At 41.0% G+C, this 23399-nt stretch overlaps 1 protein-coding gene across 1 annotated transcript in view; it reads left to right on the forward strand.

Annotated features, from left to right (window-relative positions):
- Positions 1-1164: 1164 nt before the first annotated feature.
- Positions 1165-23399, forward strand: part of casz1 (castor zinc finger 1) — a 74609-nt gene continuing 52374 nt past the window's right edge. The window contains exon 1 of the mRNA XM_028583084.1: positions 1165-1516. Coding sequence (XP_028438885.1) covers positions 1468-1516 — 49 coding nt within the window. The 5' untranslated portion in view covers positions 1165-1467. The remainder of the gene's footprint in view (positions 1517-23399) is intronic.

Genomic DNA, 23399 nt, shown 5'->3' on the forward strand with positions numbered 1-23399 from the left:
AATTTCATAATCAACCAATACCTGTTTTATGTACATACTTTGGACTTTGTTGACAGCACTCAGGAACTGAAGCCAGGACTATGTATCATTGCATTATGGTTCACAGCCATAAAGTTGTTCATTTCCTCTTTTCTATGACCAGTAAATGCTAGTTATACATCACCTTTATTCAAAATACAACTGCTGTGGAAAACCGGAATATCCAGTGACCTTTCAAAGTTTAGACTTTTTGTTATTTGGTGTCACTTTGTAAATTCCACATTCTTGACATAGAGCCATGTTTACAGTATATGGGCATAATGTACAAATGGTACAGAGGCACTTTGCATGCCACTGCGAAAGAAACTGCCAGGCAAATAAGGGGATTGTCTTATAAAGTATTCATTGTCACCTGGTAACGGCTGTCGTTTATCATTTCACCTGAAATTACAATGAAAACTGATAGCTTATCAGAGAGAGAGAAGGCGAAAGAGTGTGCGCTGAGGGAGCGAGGCAAAGAAGGTATACTGCATGGCACTGAAATAAAGAGGATCTCTTGTTTTGTGACAGAAGTGAAAGAGTTATTTGTTTCAAGCTAAAGTGTTGAAGTGATATATTTGTCAAATATTTTAAAAACTCTAGACGCTTCTGGCAAGACACATAAAAGAACACACATTTTGAATCGTATGCAGTTGTGTTCCTTTAATGTGTGACATTCAATGATGATTAAATAGTTAGGTGACTTGACAAAACTGCCAAAATATTCCTTTACACTGCAGTTGTACTTTATATAAATCAATAATGAAATAATGGTGTTTAAAAAGTGACTGTATTTGATTGAAATAATTAGTCTAAAATCCTCAAATACTTGTGCGCAATAAAAGTGGAATATATTTTAATAAACGTGTAATCTCTTCCTCACCCAAAAGCTTTTTTTAAAGTGTTGTGCTCCGTTCATTTGAATAGAGGCAGTGGAGGCTCCACCCCAAGAGAGTTGAAAGGCTAGAAGACCACAAAGATGGAAAAGGCCAGCCCACTGAGGGAGGGAGAAAAAAACTGCTCCGGTTCCTCTGCCATAATTTCCTATCAGCCTATTCAGACAACATCACCAACAGCTTGGTCTGTGCGTGTGTGTGTGTATGGGGGCTAAGCAGAGAGCGAGCGGGAGAGAGGCAGCGCGCGAGAGGCAGAGAGAGAGAGCGACACAGAGAGCGACAGAGGGAGAGAGAGAACAGGGAAGGGGGAGGCTCCATATTCTTTCACCTACCCCCTGTCAAACCACAGGAAGGAGGGGCCAGACCCTAAGCTGCCAATCAAATCCGCTTGTGGCAGCCGGCATTATCTCAGCAACAAACTATTGACAGATTACATGTCAAGGAGTTTAGTGCATGATTGAAGGAAGCCTTTTTTATGTAGTTACTTTTCCGCTTTATTTCCCCCTCCACGAACCAACATTTGAATGACTTTCTAACAGAGTTGAGTAATATTATGAAAGTTACATGTCTGAGAGGATTTAACTTCGACTTCCCTGAATATGGTGAGTACTGTTCTTCTTTTCTATCTTTGCCAGATATGTTTTATTAGCTGACAGTTGAAGGTGTGCCTTATCTCTGGCTAAATACACAGAGAGGGGAAGTTGTTCATGATTAAACTATGTGCCAGCAGCGCATACGTATACCCATGTGTTGCGACACTCTTATTTATAGCTAGACAGTGCCCAAAGGTGACTGCAATATCAAATATGATTGCCCATTTCCCCAGCACACGACTCGGGACGCCGTGTTACATGCAGTAGACATGTGAAGAAAGTTCACAAAGCCAGTTTCATTTTCTCTTGTCAGAGTATATTTTTCTTCTAGGACATGAGACCAGCACAACTCCCTGTCAGGCTTTTCTTTTTCTTCGTCCGTGTTTTCCTGCTTGTTTAGTTTCTTTAGTTAATAACATGTTTTTTATAAAAAAGCCAGTATTGGTACTGTAAAATACAGGTATTGGTTTTACCCACAGAGGCACTGGCACTGCCATTAGGGTACATTGAATGGCCTAAGGGTTTGTTACCAAGGGGACAATACAAACAAACTGTTGTGTTGCTCATGTTGTCACACATGTAAATGGCACAGGAGCAGGGCGAACACCTTTCCAGGTACTTCTAATTAGTGTAAATGCAGTACATTGGTTGGCATTTAAATGTAAACAGTATGATCAATCAAATGCATTACATGTTAGGTAAAATTATATTGGAAAAAAAACACTATATTTAATTAAAATATTTAATGAGATTGTTCTCATTGATTACTATTTTTGTGCAAATGCACCTGTGGGGCAGATCATTTAAAATTGAATTTGACTTGTTACCTGTCAGGTTAACAACAGTCATTCAGTGCGTACTTTTGGGAGGATAAACTTGTCCTGTTGTTAACTGGATTACAGCTTATACTTATGAGCGTCACTCTCCTCGCCTCTTTACTTGTAAGAAGGGTTTGTGTGTGTGTTTTAAAATAAGTCATAATCTCGTTCACATTAAGTTCTTGCGTGTACTCTCTGTTTGCATGCAGTGGTTTCTTCCCTTTGTACATGTGTGTGTATTAATAGCCCCTCTCTGTATTTAATTATTTGCACCACAAGTAAATATAACTACTCAATAACTGAACTATAACTTTTTCGAGACGTTATGGGTTCCCTTTGACTTTGATAAATCTCATCTGATCTAAAACGCTTTATTTTAAACTCATACAGTATGTACATATTTAGTAAAGGTTGTGGGTATATTTTTGAGCAGGTTATTACTTTTAAAATCATATCAGTGTTTTAAATTACAGAAATGATTCTCAGAAAAGTATTTATATACAGAATAATTTTTTTCTTTTTTTGGTCTTTTCACATTTTTGGAAAAAAAAAAATCTGTAATGCAAACTTCATTCAAGCAGGTTTTGCTCCAGGCTGTTCTTTTTAATATGTTTTTGCCAGTTATGTACTCTCTCTGTGTCTCATTTGAATCCTCTTAACAATTACTTATTTTTTCATAGCTCTTTCTATTCTTGCCGTTTAGCACTCTTGACACCAAATAGGCTTTTCTGCTATTTAACTTGTATGTGGCAGTATTATTTAAAAACAAACAAACAAAAATTTTAAGATAATGTTTCTTATTAAATAAAACTCTGAGAGACTGTATAGCAGACCACTGTGACCACAGGCTTTCACAAACACATTCAAGAGATAGACATAAAGGCTTGGTTATTATGTCAGGTTATTTAGGGTGTCCTGTATTAGAGTTTAAAATAACAACAAACAAGTACAACTGTTATCGTGACACACCCTAATTTCAAACTTTTCGTCAGCTCTGAAAATGTTTTTCTACCCACTTATGAGTCATAATGTTGATTGCCTTCTCCCTCACTGAGTTGTCTCATTAACCCTTTGTGGCCCTCTCCATCTTTTACGGCCTTCCACAAAACCAGGATGAAATGAGGGAGAAAAACAAGCCCAGTTCTGAAGGCCCTCAATAACCTTTTATCACAATTTAGCAATAACCTGAATCAATTTGATGTCTTAAGCAATAAAATATGCTGTTGCACTCCTATTTCTGCTGCTCCTTGGATGACAGTAAATTTACATTTTTTAATTAAACTAGCCGGAATTTTTATTAGGGGGCTGGGCTATGCTAATGGGAATGTTGTGTACAGCAGATTAACAGAGTTTTGAAATAAATTTAACAGGGAGACATTTGGAGGAAAAAAATGCGAGTCATTGTCTTTAACCTCTTTCATGCCGATTTCTCCTGGGGGATCCTTGTATTCTAAGGAGCCTTGTCAGGGAAGAGTGCTTCTCAGCAACGAGGTGATTAGTATCGCCTTGTCAACCGGGGAAAAACACTCACATTCTCAAGATTTATTTTTTAAATACCTTGTTCAAATGATACCAAAATATATGATTGTTGTTATCACTTACATTTGCATTGCATATTCTTACTCAATTTACATCACTCTCTTAGTTGAAATTGTTTGAAGATAAATGCCTAAATTTGTATATAGGTTTTATTTTGCTACGTGTTTTTGTTTTGTTTTTTTAAATGTCAAAAATAGAGACGCAACAAATGGAGTTGCAACATCTGAATTTATATTTAAAAATTGCAACTCGCCATTGGATTTCTTCTTTTAATTTCCCTTGCTAAAATAATTCCTTTTCAATCTTTAAATTTATTTTTCTGATTTTACATCTACATCAGACAAGAACTATTAAATAAGTGTGAAATACAGTAGTTAATGGCAGCGTAAATGTTTGTGTAGTTTTATGGTCCGCTCTCAGTATTTGATTGATGTTACGCGAGGCTGTGTGTGTTATGCCTGGTTTTAGCAGAGTGGCAGGGGGAGAGAAGGGGGAACATAGACAGCAGACAAGGGGAGGGAGGTGTGCGTGTGCGTGTGCGTGTGCGTGTGTGTGTGTGTGTGTGTGTGTGTGTGTTTTGTGTGTGTGTGTGTGTGTGTGTGTGGGGGGCAGAAAGAGAGGGACAGCTGAGTCCTGATTGAGCATGTGCCCAGTCATCAGACACAAGCCACCCAACACCATAATTACCTTAACCCCCGTCTTTTAATACCCAAATCACACCAACTGGCCTTTTTTTTTTTTTACCGGCAGAAAGAGGAAACATTAGAGATCAAACGATCAAATAAACTCCAGATGCACGTGGGCTGCCATGCATCTTGCCGCAATAGCCAAAGTGTTCAGGGCTACTTGATATGGGCCAGGAGCAAGGCAAATGGCATCACCACCCCCTTTCTTCAATCCTGTGCACTCATGCAGTGGCCAACACCTAATTAAAACCTCAAAGATTCCCGTCACCAATCTGGAGTAATGGCCTAATTAATACTCGGTGAAGAAATATTCCAGAATGATAAACAGGTTGCACCTTGGGTCTTCATTGCCGTTATTATCTAAAATGTAACGGGCCAAATTTTTATCATCAGAGATAATGCAAGTTTGTTAAACTGCTTTACTAAAAATAAGGGAAATGGAAACAGCAAAGTATCCTTTTTAATTACACTCTCTCCAAAATGATGGCAATGAATTATAAAGTGTCAATAATTTGGAAAAAAAAAGTTTTATCATGTATTATTTTCTGTAAGAAATTAGTCTTTTTTCCCCATATTTCTGTCCCATTTGTCTCAGTGTAACCAGCGGAAAAGAAATCCTGCTTTTAGTCTCACAGCTGAATATGCCATGTCATGTATTCTTGTGTGAGTCAAGAGAGAAGCTTCCAGTAACTTTTTTTTTCCCAGACTCAATTTCCTAATCTTAAATATGAAATTATAATTTCATGCAAAGTAAGGGAGAAGAATAATCTCTAGTAGTTGATATGCTATATAAGAGGGGAAAAGGGGAAAATGAAGAGGTAATTAGCAGAGTGGAAGACTTTGGCGCATTTGTCTGAAAGCATGGTCTCCACTGGCCATGAATGAATTTGCATGCTTCGCTTATCGAAGCATACTTATTAGGCCAGCTAAAAGAAAGATTAAGCCGGCACAAAATGTGGTGACTAATCCATTTAAATGTGGCAGGGGCTCTTAAGGTGTGAACCAGTCCGTACGTAGGTTAGTGGGTATAGAACTTGACAGAACACAACTTTCAAACAACTAAATGTGTATAAAAGGAAGCAGCAGATGCGGGGTTAACTATTTAATGTCTCGGACAATGATTGACACAAGCTATAAATTTATAGTTTATCTCCTGACCCTCTTATCTCTGGAACAAATATAGTAGGTGGGGTCAGGCTGGGTTGATATAATGACGGAAACATTGTGTGGTCCAACATCAATGCTGTATTTGTTCTTGTTTTGTTTTTTTTATTAATTGTCGTGAGTTATTCAGCAAGAAGCAAAAGCTTAAAAAAATGAGAAGAGTAGGTGTTAAAAAAAAAAAATCATCTCACTTTAGCACTGTTTTTTAGTGTTGAGCACATCTCTTAGTTTCAGATCTCTATCACCTTTTCTTTGACAGAAATTTGGTGGCTGCTTTACTGTCGATGGCTTTATTTTTGATAAGAGGAAAGAGAAGAAATCTGCGCAAACAAACATGGAACCTTTTTTTTTCTGTCACCTTCGCTGTGTGCGAGAAAATGTTTGCTCTGCCGAGTTACAGAGCCAATACCCCTGTCCTCGTCCGTAATTGACTGCAAACACGAACGTAGTGACGTTTAAACACTGCCCTCCTCTTTCTTCCATGTCACACACACATCTTCCACACAGTCTCCAACCCGTCACCCCTCAGCTTCAGGTTCCCCCTACTGCTGTGTGTTTTTTCATGTGACATTCTATTCACTTGGGTCAGTAGCAGGCAGCACCAGCAATAATTACTGTCAGTACATTATAAATCTGAAGCCCAGCTGTTCATTTCTGTCAGTGCCAACAGAGACAGAAAGATAGCGAAGAGAAGGGCAAGAGGGGGAGAGAGGGGAAGAGCCCACTTCGCAGTTTGCCGGATTTCTTTCCTTCCCCCCCCTTTTTTTCTTTTTTTTCCTTGGTAACTTGATAGGATTACATGGTTCTAGAGTCCACACCTGTTAAGAGGCTGTTAGCAGAACAGTTGGCAGTCCCATAACCATAGCTTAGCCTTTTTCTTCCGTCTCTGCTGTCCATTCTGTATCCCCTTTTGGGGATTTCACCCCGCATGTATGACGGGAGTTTGTTTCTCCGGGCTTCTGCCTGAGTCAGGGGTGAGGAGGGGAGAGCGCTCCTTGTGACACGTGAGCAGTGTGTGTTTGATGTTAGGGAGCGTACCCTATGCTTCTGTGTGTGGGGGGCCAGGTCGGCTGACATTTATATATCCCTCCCTCTCCTGAGAGACGTCTGCCATCAGTTGTGCTTCCATCTCCGACCTCAGTCACAATGGAGCCACCCCCGAAACAACATGTATACAAGTAACACGACAGAAAGCAAAGAAAGAATTCAATTTGGTTTGTTTTCCACAAAGGTGGGGGACAGGTGTTGGCAGAGTCATAAAATGCCCAAATACAGGTTAAACCAGACAATTTAAATGATTAAGGGTTAGGTTGAGAACATTTGTGCATATTTTAGGAGTGCCACACCCCTGCTGTCAATTAAAAATACTTTTGGTAGGAGTGGAGAAATGAGTAATGTGTAAAATGTGTTGCTTGTTTTCTCTTGTTCGTTTATTATTTAAGTGGAAAACAGCCCTGAATATGTATATTGTCTAAACACAGGAGAATATTGTGTAATAGTTTGTTGGGGAATCATTGACTGTCATCAGACTCAGAAAATCACATTACAGTAGGTTGTTTTGTGCCTTGGTGCAACGTGTCTCACTGCCTTATTTGGCATTCAGCAGCCACCCAGCTCTTTGGCTTCATCACTTTCTATGGGCCCTCAGCACCTGTTCCCCCTATTGTGCTGGAATTTTCTATATTTGGCAAGAAGTTGGACTCTTTCAATTGGTGTCCAGGTCCATAGTTAGAAAATGAACTCTGTATTCTCCAATGTTATTTTTCTTTTTCTTCTGCTGTTGCTCAGTTGTTTAAAAGATTCTAAGAAAACATGATTTAACTTGGGAGGACTGTGAAACATTTCTCAGCAGGGCATCTAGTAAATGTCATGTTGTCCCTTGCATGTTATTGACACGTTGCATGACCAGGAGTGCAAATTATCTTCCAACTGAAGCTCAGGAAAAAAAAAAAAAAAGCAAAGTTAATAGATATCTCAGGCTAACTTTTAATTGTTCTGATACGTAATCGCTAAATGACAATAAAGAAGGAGCAGGGCCACTTTAAAAGCTTTATCTCTCCTGCTCTGTGCCCAAAGTGTCATGTCCATAACAGCACCACCTGATCTACAGAGTAAAATAACCGCTAAGGCTTATTGTTTGGACAATATTGGAGCCCCCCCAACACAACCCACCCCCACCCCCTGTTCCCCCCGCTGCTTCTCTCCCCTCTCCCTTGATTCATTTCACCCACTGTCCTCGGCTGCTGGAAAATGGCGTTAATTTTTTTATTACCTGTTTGACTCTCCAGCCTTATTACTGTAGCCCCTTAATGTTCTCTGTAACCGTGGAAACCAGATGAATAAATGTCCGCCAAAGAAAATGAGATGATTAAACAGGTCACCCTTGCAAAACAAATTCGCTTGGTCGAGCGCAATTTGTGTACCGAGTGGCTGTCTTAACAGTTTGCTAACAAGGGGATTGTTTGCCAGACTAACTGACAGAGAAGGGAGGGGGGGAAATGAAGATATCTGGGGAAAAGGATATGATTGAAGAGATAATATTTTAGATCACCATGCTGTTTGTCTCATCTCTTTATTCTTCATGACAATCTGGTGTTTGTAAAAGATTTAAAGTTCTACCTTTCTTTAATTTATATTCTTTATATAATAGAGAAAGACAGACAATTTAGAAATGTTCTTTTCCGGTGTACTGTATATTTTACTAGCATTTACATGTAACCTCGAAGTTTAAAGCAGCCATCCATATTATTGTCAGAGGCATTTGGTCTGTGATCATCCGCAAGTGCAGTAGCAAATAGAATTTTTCTCATTTATGTAGCAACCAATCATTACTGCTAATTGTCCTTGAGGCCATCTGTATAGGATGGCTTGTCCTCTATTGGTGTTGGAATGGTACTGGTCATGGATTTACAAGTCCAATAATAATACTTAACTCCTCCAAACCTCTATAGTCAGTGCAAAACAGTTCATATTCACAACTGCAGTAAGAAATATGGAGTTTTTTTTCTCTCAAATTAAACAGTAGCCTGAATAGCATTCTGGTTTCAAAGTGTCACTAAACTGCTTTCCCATGATGCTCCCGCCCTTCCCTTCCTTGTCCAAGTGTAATGTTCTCATACAGAAGGACTTGTTTTAAGCAAAGCTCTCTGACAACCATATGAAGCGTCTGGTGTTTTCATCTGGGAAAATAAGAGACTAGGTTGGGCAGATTTAGCCATGTAACGATAGGGCAAACATGTAGACTTGGATTAGAATCAGGCCTGTGTTGCCATTCAGACCACAAATCATAAATGTCGGGGACACGGCGGTGGTGTTGTTTATGGAAGGATGCCACGCTGCGCCACTCAAGGGTGTTGCCTGTTTGCATTGATGCACCACCACCACTTACCGCCTCTTGCTTTAAAACAACTTCCACATCCCACTCAGCCCAGCCATTTTGTCCCGTTACCATAGCAGATCCCAAATGTTCACCACAGCTTTAGCCTCAACTTTAAAAGAACGGGGGTTGTTGCTCAAAGCAGGGCCGTGGCTTCTTTAAGTCGTTTGTGGGACATAAGATGGCGAGCCAGAGTTTTCCACTGGTAGAGGGGGTATTTCATCCCAATACAGGGACACTACAGCTCAAAACTGAAAAGCACGTATGCATTATTGATGTTTTAATTTGTGCAAATGCCCAAGTCTTTGTTAAGTGATTATAGTGCTAGGGAGATAACAGGGGAGGTACTTCTCTATGAAACAAGAGCTTGCTTGCTAGCCGCACTGGGAAGCCATTGGACTAAATCTAACAAGTCAACGCTTCTACTCCGTGCTCCATGCTCCGAACGAGAGAGAGGGAGAAAGGCGGGGGTTGGGGTTTGGGGTTGGAGGGGAGGAGGGAAGAGAGTTGACTCAAAAATATCAACGTGTCTAAGATAAGAAAAGATTCAGCCGTTGATCTTTTGTCCTTATTTCAGCTACACCTCTCCCGTTTATGACATTGGGTTTATAGGTCTTTTACATCCCTTATCAAAAATTATTTGATGTAAATACAATGGAACTGACCTGAAAAGCCCTATGTATAAATACTCCGCGTGGCACACTAGAAACTGACCTTGGGAAAAGAATGCAAAGTTATTATGCTCGCAAAACAAGCCAATAAAATAATACACCATTGAAAGGAGGGAGTTTGGGTAAATATAAAAGAGAAGAGAAGCAGTTTTCTTTCCCTGCAATGATTAACTCAGGACAAAGGTTATGAAGTATGAAATTTTTTTAAATTGTGTAATTTATGTAATTGCCCACTACAGCTACCTAGCCAGATAAACAATGACGGAAGGAAACTTTCCCATAGAAGAGAACACACGTGTATGTGCAGACTACAAACTAAGATAAAAAGATTTTGTTCCATATCCTAGTTGATCCAATCTCCAACTACATCTCAAATCATTGTCACCAGTGCATAGAAACCTGTGTTTCCTCTATTGTGCCTTTTGGTGTCTGTGATGGATGTCCAAGCTCGGCCTCGTCTCTGCTGCTCCCACACCTGCAGCTGTTCACACAGCCTGCCTTCCTCCAGCACCTAACGTATGTATAACCTGTAAATGATATTCATTTAGCTAAGACTGCATTAATATGGGCGCTATCAATGCTAGCCCATGAGATAAGTGTTTTAGCTTTGGTTTCTGAATTAGTCATTGTCTTTTGTTTATTGGCTTTATTCTTGCTTTATTCTTTGGGAAAATCTGCTTGAGTATGGAAGCAGGCTTTGCCTTATGCTTTGAGGTCCCTGGTGGAGGTAAAAAACGAGAGCATGCGAGTGTGCGCACACACACACACACACACACACACACACACACACACACACACACACACACACACACACACACACACACACACACACACACACACACACACACACAGTAGGCGCTCAGGCTTCTCCCAAGCATTTACTGCTTTATTAAGCTGTCTCATGAACCCACTAGCAGAACATGAGAATACAGGAAAAAAGAAAAGCCCATATTACTTAGATGATTTGATGTCATTTGTGGACTACAAAACACTAGGCTTTATTGTGTGCGCAGGGAGAAAGAGCGGGAGCAGAGAAAAAAAGAAGTTGGCTTAGAAATTCAGAATTTCAATTAGCGTACGTAATCTGAACCTGCCAGCTTTGATAGAGGCTTTTTTTTTACTAAGAATACAGCAGCACTTGTAAAACATTAATTAAGCAGACTTGTTTTTTTAAAGGCTGTAGTAAAGTGTGCTTTATGCAGTCCTTTTCACTGAACAAAAGGAAGTTACCTCAAATAGAGGACCGCTTCACCCAAACCGTTTTGAATTATTTTTAAATTGGTAGAAAAACACAAAAGACAAAAAAGACAAGCCATTGAGAGTAATTTTCCAAAGGATATAATATCATATGAGAGCACAGCCTTTTGCTGAAGAAAAGAAATGTATCCGTGCCTCAGTGAAACCTAAGCTTGGTGCAGGAAAACGAGCCCCTATTTTAATGACTTTCTACCTGACAGATGACTTTAGACCGCCTTTTGGATCACATTGCTCTGACTTTGTCTCTTACATCATCAAACCATTGATTATTAATAGTGTATATGAATTGTTAATTGATGGGTAATATGAGTTATGATGGCACTATTTCCTAAACGTAAAAAGGTTACTGTTTTATAAAACAGAAAAGTCTCAAACTTATGCTTTATTTCCCGTGGTGATGGTTTGTGGCAAAGCCGTTGGTTTGTCTGTTTGTGCTGCATGGGAGCTTGAGCCCTGTTGAAATTTCTATACTCTTTTCTGGTTAGCGTGACTACGTGATACTGCAAGCTAAAATGCATGCTCTAAACAACACTGGTTAGCATCAAGGGCGATTACAGTTCATTCACGAACTTTGGTTTAATTTTTCATCAGTGAATCAAGATAAATCACAATGCAGGTTATTCCCAATAGATCATTTACCAAGTTCAGAAGCAGATAATGACAAAGGTATTAAAAAAAAAGAGGTTTTATTGGTTCCACTTCTTGGAATATATAATAGAAAAAGAGTCCCTGTTCCACATTTGCACATGTTGTTGTATATGCATTTTCTACAGAATATTGTAAATCTTGCAGTAGGTGATGAGTACACATACAGATGATACATTAAAACTGCCATAACTCGCACACCCAGCAAAGCTAAAAATCAATTGGAATGGATAGTTAAGCTGGCCCCTAAAAATCAATGAGCAATTCATGTCCTTGATCACAGAATGTCATTCCTCTCAATGTTAGAGGCTGATGAGGGCTGAGCATACACACATATACTCACATTCAGCACAAATATACAGTACAGGAAACTTGCAGACACATTCACTGTGCTGATACAAGAAGTTAAGAGTAAATTAAACATACTGGACAAGGACACATATTTTGAAACAACTTCTCTTGACATCTTTATCAAATGTTTTCAGTATAACACAGTGCTGTCCATTGTACTGTATTTATTATTTTTTACAATTAAATGGATATGCAAAGGTTTTAAGCAAAATTTGTTTAGACAGTGTTAAATGCGGTTAGGGTATTTCATCAGGGCCAGCTGGTGAATACAACATTGCAGTCAATCTATTGAACATAGCAGGGAGTCAAATTTCAAAGCTCATGTTGTTTTTAAACCATGCAAAATGTTGCAATTCAACAACATTGTACACCAAGCCTGGAAAATAGAGATGACCTTATAACCATTACATGGTGGGGGCACAGACACACTCAAATACACCCACACACATGCACACAGTGGACTTTAATGTAGGAAGAGAAGGAAGGCGATAAGGTTAGCCAAATTAAGAGGATGAAAATTCTGTGTTTCAAAATAGCAATTTTGCCCTTATTAATGCCATTAGTGTAACAGTCATAATGGATCAAATCAACGGATGACCGAAGCATCTCCTCTGTCTCTGTGCTATGACGGGATCATGTCGGGAACAATTTGGGCATTTTGTGTTGATGAGTGAAGTTTCAAGTGCTGTAGTATTCTGCAAACTGCACCTAAATTATGCCCATAGTTCCTCTGTTTATCTATTTATATTTTTACTTTTTTTATTTTTACTCTTCTGCTGTTAGTACAGATTGTATTAGTCATTTTCTGGTACCTTGGAACATTAATTTGTTATTGCCACCCTTGATCTGCCACCCCAGCTATTAGTAGAAGTGACCCTTTCGTTGGGAACTACTGTATTTTTAACCCAGATTTAGATAATGGTCACAGTCATTTTTGCTCCTGGGCTATTAGCTGCTTTGAGGCCGTTCACGTCACTCACACTTTGTATCCGCTGTTACCAATTCAGAGCAATGCTACAACAGACATTATGTTAATGCTATGCCATATCTTTAACTTCAAATCTTTCCACAAACTATGTTTTCCTTTTACGTCCACATAGTCTGTGGTATATTAGTTTTGAGTTAGCAGCAGTTGCTGGCCTTAACAGGTGGTCATCTTTTACGGCCTATTACTCTGGTAACATTTGAAAGGGTCATTTAGCCCACGAGCAAAATACCTCAGATTTGGGGAGAGGAGAGGGCCTTCGAAACAGTTGTCGCCTGTCAGAAGGAGCAGAGAGTCAGGAGGATCGGTGGAACACTTGCTCGTCCCCTCGTCGAGGTGAGAATTTTCCAGCAGCTGCCTCTTGGCCTCTTTACCTCATGTTTTTTTTTGTGACGGGTGTATTTTTTCCCTTCATTTCCAATAAAGCAGAAATGAATGTTTGTGGCAACTGGAGGGGGAGGGCAAACTCCAGTGCTGTGCCCTGTCACTCACAATCTCGCCCGTGTGTGTCCTCCTCTAGAAGGGTTACATGTCTCATCAGCCGCCAATCATGAGACGCACGTGAGACGAGCCTAACAGCAGAGTCTTCTTTCTTGTGATTCAACTGCTTAAAAGGCTCTTGTGGTTTTTTAATGTCTGGTGACACAAAAGTCTTTCCGTTAGGCTTGGTATAGTAGCAAAATGGTTTGTTTCATTTGCTTCTGTTCTGCCTCTCCTCGACTGCTCTACCCTTCTCTTTCCCATTCCCTCTTCCTTTCCCTGTCTCCATCACTCCCCCTTTCTCCCCCCCCTCAATCCATCTGCATCATGTCGATCTGTCAGACTGCCAGTGTCTGTTCCAATTAGATTCCACTTAATACACGTAACCTCGATTAACACGCAATCAAGCCCAGATAAATCACGTCCTTTAAGTCCCCCCCCCCCCCTCTGCCTCTCCTGTGTTGCTTTGCATCACTCAGTTTTTCCCAACAAGCTTTCTTCGCCACAGTCATTGGTCACAATGTATGAAATCACACGTTGACTGCACGAGCAGGTAAACTTAGCAAATGTCCTTAGTGGTGACATATTGCTGCTTTTTACCTCGAATCAAATGCGCTGCCCTAGTGTGCATCTCACTTCTCTTTCTAGTAATGTGAAGTTCCTCTTGTGTTTCCAGCAGACTCGTGTTGGTGCCCTTCTCACCCTGGAAGATGAAGGTGTCTTAATTACATCTTTGGTTAAAAAGCTACAAAAGACACCGTGGGCTTTCTCAACATTGCGGGAGGCTGTGTAGTCTATTGTCTCTGTGACCTTTTTAGCTAGCGGACAATTGGTTTGACTAGATTACAAATTAAGACACAGCACCAGGCACTTAGAAAGCAAGTCTGTTAGAGAGCAGTTCTATTACTACCAGCCTGTGAAAGCCACTGGGCCATATTTTTTAAGCATCACATAAATGGCCACAAAGTCAGGCATCACATGCACATTGTTCCCTATCTATAAAGTTACATTTGCTTTAATGATATCTGCAATGCCATAGTGCCTCTTTGCCAGTGGCAGAAAGAGAAAAACACACAAAGCCACTACAGAGCATAGGATTCAGGGCCGATTATAATTCTTTTAACAAAGTTAATAATTTACACTGTTTATGCTAATAGGAGAAAAGAGGACTGTTGAATTAGCAAACAGCGAAAACCACTAAAAATACAAACCAAATGAAAACAACCTGGGGCACTGAAAAAGCACACACAGCACTCTTGGGGTCTTCTTTTATTAATCGCAGCTAAAAGTGCTAACATTGACATGTTGAACAGATTAGCCTCTTTAATAACGGGGCGGGTCAACATGGCTACCGCTGTTGATCCATGAGGATAGCCTGTTGGGAGGCGGATAGCCAGTGTGTTTCATATTCTGACCCCTGCCTCTATTGGGCTCGCCCCTGCACTAAAGATGCACTAAATCTGGCCTGTGCATTCGCTAGATGAAAAATGTAGTACTCTTCTTCTTCTAATGCTCATTGTAGTTTTTTACTTTTTCCTCACATTTAGAAAGGTCTGACAGTTGTCATTTGCTGTATTATGGCAGTGTCTTTACTGTATGGTTACCGTTTTTGAAGCCGTGCTGTTTTCAAAAATGGTAGCTGGGGCAGTTGGAGATCTGGCTTTGTTTCACATAGTGACAGCTTGTGTCATACACGTTCAGGCTGCCGCTGTACAGCATTAATGGTTTTAAATATCTCAATGCTAGTTGGACCTGACAAGGCCTGCCGGTGTGCAGTGTGTAAATAGGGCTTGGATTTAAAATAAATTAAGCTATGAGAAAGGCTCACGTTGATCCATTTCTTATCTCCTCTGCTGCCTTGTCAGCCCCAAGCCCTTTCAAATTGTGTGGACAAGTTGAGGGACAAGCAGTACACATTCAGTTTCTAGCATGTAAAAATATACTGTTATTAGTATGTACTAACGAAGAATGTATATGTATAACTACAGTAGATACTTTACTTGTTGATTTTCCTTGAAACTGTTGATCTCTGTAAAACCAATTACAAAGTTGTGTGTTTTATTTAATTAGTATTGGGTGCCAACAAAGTGAGTATTGAATAGACACCCGATAGCCCTCTGTCCTGTCTTTTTCCATTCATAAACTCTGTCCACAGCCACAACAGTGTTGCACTGTCTCTTTAAAAGGGGTGACAGTTTTGACTATAAGTTGAGCTACTTTTTTTTCCTTCTCTTTCCCAGAGAAAAAAAACATGGGAATAACGCTGATGAGTTTTAACAGCTTCAGCCAGGCGATGGGCAAATATAATAAGTGTTTTCGTAGACGTCACCAATGATTATCTCATCTGGGCATTTTGGGTGAATGTAGTGGATTTAGAGGCTCGTCTCCCATTGTGCTGACATCACCCTATAATAAACCAAATTAAATCATGGTGAAAATCATTTGAAATTCTCCCAGAGTCTGTCTCAAATGACTTAACAATGAAAGTCTGGGAAAAATTTAAAGGGGAACGCTGTGTGCGTGTGTATGTGTGGGTTTGAGTGTGTTTAGTCGCGGGGGATGGGAGGGGGTGAACTGTGGAAATGGGGGCAAATTTGCCCTCACATAATGGGATAAGGGAAGCTAATATTTAACACATTCTTAAGATAATTTAACATACAGCATTTTGACACAGTACTTTGCATTCATTGCTTTTTTAATGAAAAGTATGTATTTTAAAAATAAAAACATTTATTTTATTTTATGTGATTTGTAAATCTCACCGATCTCAGCATGGAAAGTTATTTGTATCGAAGCCCTTAGAAGGCATATAAAACACAGTCTAAGTCAGTCTTGATATAGCTCTACTTTTATAGATAGAAAGTCGGATTAAAGGGCACGAGTGTCCAGTTTCCACAGTCAGGCAATGTTGCATGGAAAATGTGTTTTGATACTGATACCACTATGACACACTACAGGCAAGACAAGACAAAATCACACCTGTATAGTTTATAAACACATTTTGGCGATGTGCCATCATAGCAAGTGACATGCATGCCATACCTTTACAGTAACAGTAATCATTAAAGTGGCCTCTAAAAGGTTTTCTTTTGAAAATAGAGTAAGATTATGTTTGTTATATGATCACATGCAAACTTAAATACAAATTTGCAAAAACAAGTTACCAGTAAATGTGCAATCATGTTTGTTTTAATGTATTTCTATTTATTCCATGTCACAGTATTTGTTGCACGTTAGCCATAAGAAAAGGTCTACTAGCACGCCTGGAACACACAGGGATTCGTCAGCCGTCCCGTCTCACCAATCGCGTGCTGTAGTCGGCCACCCATGACCTTGTGAAATGAACAAAGGAGTAAGAGAGAGAGAAACTGAGTGAGTGAGTGAGTGAGTGAGTGAGAGGAGTCAGTGAAGGAGTGGTGGAAAAGTGTGGAGGTGCATGGAGGTGGTGGTTTTGGGGGAGGGGGGTTGCTGCTAAAGTCCTCAACTCAGCCAACGTGGCCTGATGTGACAAGATTAGCTAAGCCCTGGTGAGCATGGCTGGTACTGTGAGCCGTGTGTGTGTGTGTGTGCGTGAGTGTGTGTGGTAGGCAGGCAGGCAGGCAGTGTGCACAGCAGACTGGGAACCCAGAACTGCTGCTTGCCACCAGCCGAGCCAAGACAAGACATGGGAGATCAACAGTGTGTCAGCCCATCGCTGCCATCAAGCCTCTCATCACCCTCCCCTTTCACCAATGGGAGAAAGCCAGACCATAGAGGATACAGCCAACGGAGTCAAGATACAGTGGGGGAGACACAGTGGGGGACTAGTGGGCGGGCAGCTGGGGCTAAAGTGATCGTGAGTTGGAAAATGATCCTATTAAATTGAATTAAAGAGGCAGTCTTCATTTACCCCAAGAATGATGGATTTGGATAATTAACAGTGTTAATGGGGAATGGTTAAAGAGGGCAAGGGAAACCGGTGATTGCAGACAGAGTAAAGGGGCCAGGTCAGACCTGCATTGTATTCAACCCGGCGACCCATAAGCGATGGCCTTTTTTTTCTCTTTTTTTTGCCTTGCACCAACTCATAGTCACTTGTGGGGATTATTTTATAAACATTACCAGACTGTGGCACACTGTTTAGAAATGTTATATATTCCCCTTACATCTTTTTTTTTTTTTCAAGGTGTTCCCCGCAACTCCACCTTTATAAAAGAGCAGCGGCTGTAAGATGATCTGAACATAGCAGATCAAAGGCTGTTGTGTTGTGTGGTTTTGCGCTGGATCTAGTGAGTAGCATGCATGCGAATAGGGAAATAAAAGCAATAGGAGGGTGTCACTGATCAGCATGTAGGTTTAATGTTGATATATATTTGTGGTAGTGTGCTGCAGAAGAGTGCATTATACCAGTTTAATGCCCTCATCTCGGGACCTAATTAAGACACTTGTGTGTGTGAAGTGTATGCGCACACATGTGGTGGTGTGCTTTGGAGCCTGGGTTTTCACTTTGGTCAGTGCACAAACCCTATCTGTATGTCCTTAATTCTTGATGATGTGTAGGCCTCAGGCAGTGTGTGTGATGGAGAGGATGCCTGTGTGCCAAGTTGAAGTGATCAGACGGCAGGGCATGGGCCCTCACCCCACTGAAAAATCCCGTTGCTTTGCTCACAGCAGCCGACCGGCAGTAGTGCGTCGCTAGTTTCCACAGTCTAGTCAGGACTAGTGACACCCTGCCACAAAGGAGCCAGATTTATAGGGCAATACGCGTCACCGGGTAATCTGCACCTCGTCTATTACTTACAGAAATAATAGCTAATCCTGAGGATAAACTAGTTAGCTTCATTTACATCATCTCGGCCACTGCTTTACTAATTCAGATTATCCCTTATATGCAGCGTATATTATGTGCTGCATTGTTTAAGGTTGAGCACTTTTACACAGTTTGCAATCAATTTTGTTGTAGTTGTAGACGCACACTCAACTCTCCATTACCTTGGATGATGTGCACAACAGCTTACCTGAACCCTGATTAGGCAGAGAATGTCTTAAGTAAAGGGATCAAATAATTTTATGCTACTTTTCTCCTTTCAAAAGAATTAACACCACAGTCGCACAGTGTGTGTGTGTGTGTGTGTGTGTGTGTGTGTGTGTGTGTGTGTGTGTGTGTGTGTGTGTGTGTGTGTGTGTGAGTGAGTGAGTGAGTGAGAGAGTGTGTGAAAAAAACAATCTCATCAAGCAGGAGGCCGTTTGCTTAGCAAGAGCTGACAGTCTTTGTGTATGTAAATGAAGAATTTAGACTAATGGAGTTGAACCATTTCTAATTTTGTGATGGCAAGAGGATTTTGATTGAAAGTAATTAAGCAAGCTAGCTGTAAAATTAATTAAAGCAAAAGGAGGGGGGGACTTTTATTGGATTGGATAGCGATATAGCTGCTGTCAGGCAGGGGGACAAATGGGGGTGACCTGGATTCTCTGCCCTCCCTCCTCCCACTCGGGACTTTTATGTCACTTTAATCTCCTTAGAGCGGCTGGTGTGCATTTGTTCGAAATAATCAAGGAAATATGGTCAGAAATTGTCAGCTTTCAGATCTAATTTACCTGACAGCCTTGCAAGTGTGTGTGCACGCACAAGTATGCATGTGACAGTGGCAGGTCCTTTTTTTCCTTGCCCTCTCCTCAGCTTTGTGGAAAATGCTTTTGACAGTCTTGAAGCATTTTGGTTGTCGAAGGATGGGGGAGATGAGGAACTTGGGTGGCTTTAAGACGGACATTTCAATGAGGCGTGTTTTGCCCAGCTTAGCACCTCTGACACTGTTGTGTGCGTGCACACACACCAACATGCTTAATTGCCTCTGTAACATATTCAGACTCTGTTTAGGCCACTGTACCAGCACTTCTCTGCCTCTGTTGTTCTCAGGTAGCCTAAACGAGCAGAAGCAGATTACAGTAATGACAAAGCCTGTTACAGCTACTTAACCACTGACACGATAAGATTGGCCAATCCTGCACAAATAGAAATGGAATTTGTTGTCCCTTTTCAGTTTTGAAAAATAATCATCTATATCATACGTAAATGTATTTTCCCTTGGTGTTTCAAACTTTTGTTTTAAGCTTATAACTGAATGGCTGTGATATTGGTAAAGAAATATCAACCACCTGTGCAATTTGTGCTAAGCTAAGAACCAGTCATAAAATCGCCCTGCTAATGTCCTGCGACATCTATATGGCTTTGAGCTGTATGGGGTCCATATTAAAGGTCCGTGGGTTTCCCACGATTCCACAGTGGGTGAGATGCCACTTCCTCTTAAAGCTTCTCAGTGCTTCCTGGTATTTGTGACATAGGGTCTCTGTGTGGCCCTCAGTACCCCCTGAAGAGACAGTTAATTAAGGCCTGGGCCCAGACAACACTGCCAGGACTCTAACCCACCACACCATCGTCTGCCCCTGTCGCCACCACTCCCCTCCTCAACTCTGCAGCCGTCGGCCCTGTGGGAAAGCATCGCGCCAAGGCTGCGCCACCATCGGGGCCCCTAACGGGATTAGGAGTCCTCTGGAAATAGGACCTCAGTTCCAAAAGCCTCTCACACACCTTCATCTGCCCAAAGGATCCCCCTCAACTCACCCCCACCCTATTCCCTCCTACTCCCCCCCCCTATAAGACGGCTCCACCCGAGCTCCATTTTATCAATTAATGTAATAAAAGGTGGAACAAAGAGCTTTCCTTTCCCCCGCTCTGTAATTAGAGGGAGAGATCTCTTGAGGACTGGCCTTCCTTGGGCCCGAAAAACATGATTCTCACTCCCCCCTCTACGCTGCCGCTGCCACTCAAGCGGAATATGGCGCCTCGATGTATAAGGGTGAAAATGATGTGATAGTGTAGTGTAGTTTGCCAGGCAAACCCGGCACAACCTATTTTGCAGCAGCTTTATCTAAGTGCGAACAAATGAATGTAACATTTGGAAAAGTGATACATTATTAACTCTAATTGATTCCTATATAACACTATACATTCACTGTCACCTTCGCTTTGGCTCGCACGAGTACTTGTGCTCTGAATCAGTCTTGTCGCTGTCCCTATTCTAACACGTTACGTGTCACCACACACTGTTAACAAATGTGATAAAACCACCTGAATCGAGAATATCAGGTATGGCGTTTGCCTATGTGTGTTTTTGTCTGTTAAGGTGAGATACAGTAGACTTTGCTGTGTGTGTTTCCTACTCTATCTCTCTCTTGTGCTTAACTGTGTCTACATGAGTGTGAAAGTAAAAGAGAGAGACAGAGCGCCCGTTTTCACAGTCACTGAAGCTTTCGATAGGAATTAGTTTTACAACATATGCAAATGTTCCCCCTTGAAAAAAAAAAGGGGGTCTTTAAGTGACAGGTTGATATGTGATTAAACGACAATTAGAGTGCTGAAAGTAAGTGTCGGCAGTAGGTCAAGCACTGGGCGGCTCAGCTAAAAGGTAGCAGACTATTGAAGAGAAAACATTCCAAGGCAGAGGCCAGGATTGGGACCCAAAACAAATTAGAGAGGTGAAGGGTGAACAAGGTTGGCACTGTGTTCCAATAAACCCACAACAAAAACAAGTTCTGTGCTTTGCCTGGATGACAGAAAATTCATGATTAGAGTAGGATCTGGTTTTCAGGTAGCCAGTGCTGAACATAAATACAATCCATGAATCCTAACATTGGCGCTGATTGTAGTGTATAGACACAACGTGCTTTAACATCATACTTGACTGGTATACTTTACCTTTAGGGGACTCCACCATTTGACAGTGATGCCCTGCTTGTTTTGATTTTAACCTTTATTGCCCCCAGCACAGATTAAATACAGTTATCTGCCCTAGTGTAGGCTGCACCCCTCTCCTCTGCTGCCCTTTAAGTTAAAAGAACAGAGACATGAGGGATTCTGTGTCTTTCTCTCTTGCTGTCTTTCTCTAACAAACACATACACACTCACACACATACGCACACAAACATACAGGCAGAGACATAAAAGGGCTCACGATTATCCTGGCAACAGATGGCCCTGTCCCTATAATCCCCTTTGATGCTGCGGTGGGCAGTGGCTCCTGAACATCACTGAAGCCAAAGCCTCAACAAAACTTGAGCTACTTTTCCTTTAACTGACCCCAATTGCCAAGGAGCTGTCAGCTGTCAGACCTGGTTAAGAGCGTCTTTACTGGGGGAGACTGAAGGGCACAGGTTTCTCTCTTTCTTACTCTCTCTCTCTCTCTCTCTCTCTCTCTCTCTCTCTCTCTCTCTCTCTCTCTCTTCTTCTTTCAGCTTCCTGTTTGTTTTCTGTCATAGATGGTTCATTCCACCTGCATGGCACGGCTGTGAAAGCAGGTTGACCGTGGTACTTTGACTCGTAGTATCGACGGCACTTATTTCTTCCCTGTTCCTTCCAGAAGGCAAAAGAGCGAACCTCCCCCAGCTCTAATATTGGAGCCACAGATGGCAGGAGGTGGGCTAAGAGGCTTAGATTTCATCGAAGCGCTCACCTTAATTATTGTCAATTGTGATAAAAGAGGATCTTTTCACTGCTTGTGTAACCTCTATACTATACACATACACAATTAAATTAAAAGCACTGCACTGCATCACTTATTTTCTAGAAATAGAACTTTTTTTGAGTGATTCACAGTAGATATCTTTTGTTGGTTGTCCTCTCAGGCATCTACGTAAGCTCTCTTCAGGTGAGAGGTGGCCAGTTGATGCTGATGAAATAAATTAGCTATCTTTAAAGAAAGTGGTTCAGTTTCAGATAAGATCAAATCCCCATGAAACTAATGAGCTCACTAATGGAGTTTACATTTTTTTTAACAAGTATCCTTAACCCATCTTTCACATTAGTAAAACGTGACTGTAGTTTAATTCTTAACAATAATATTATAGCTGGCATTTTACAAATTTTGCAAGAAAACATTTTTTGGTGTTGTCAATGCCCTTTTCTTCCTATAGTTTCCGACGGCAAGGCATAGAGTTGTGTTAACCTTCCTGATTAGATTTAAGATCACTCACCCAAATGTTTGAGTGAACCAAGACTACGAAGCACTTTGCTTTCTTATTAATTTTGCACTGTAAATAGAATCAAATGTGAACTCATGTCTTAACCTTTGTCTTAAATAATTTCCTTCTCCTTATGTAGGCAGCTCCGTTCTCGGGACTCTAATTGGAGGACAGCGGTTAAATGTCTCCTCGGGTGCAGAGGCGACTGATTGCAGCAGTCTCTTCTGTTAAATTTGGAAAGCACCTGATTTTAACATAAATTGGGATCCCAAATTAGTGCTAGCTGGCTTTGTCATTCAGAGAAGCCGTGTGTACTGTTCGATTATGTATTATCATTTGAGAGCTTTGGCGGATAATCATCGCGGAAATTTGCTCACGTTTCCAGCAGGTCTGCTGAGATGCATGTACGTAGCTAATGGGATTGGGCTTTTTTTTGAATCCCTCTCCTGTGGTGTTACGGAGCTGGCAGCTGAACTTGAGCGGATGCGCATGGTGCTGAGTCGTGCACAAGACTATTTCAAGACTGAAATGCGATTGTTTTAATACTTTAATCCACCTGTCCTTGGCATTCAGGATGTTGCAGAAGTCGCCTAATTATTTCAGTGCCCTCTATTCTTCCTGGTTGAAATACAGCAGAGACAGCAGCCCCCTTCTGTTGATAAATAAGTTCATCCTTCTTTGAATTGATTTTAATAGAAAAAATATGGTTAGTCTTACTTTAAAAAAAAGTTAAGCCTAATTGAAATTTAAAAAAATGCATGTATGCAAAGAGGATCTGAAATACCCCAAATCACTTTGAGCGAGCCAACTAGAATTCTCAGAATTGTCCCAGGTTCCAACCACGATAGTATGCAAACACAAATATTTTCTTTTAATTAAAGAGGCCTCATTGCGCTGCATCCTCCCCCAAGCCTGCTGCCAGC

This window comes from Perca flavescens, chromosome 7, assembly GCF_004354835.1.
Source record: "Perca flavescens isolate YP-PL-M2 chromosome 7, PFLA_1.0, whole genome shotgun sequence".
NCBI classification, from domain to species: domain Eukaryota; kingdom Metazoa; phylum Chordata; class Actinopteri; order Perciformes; family Percidae; genus Perca; species Perca flavescens.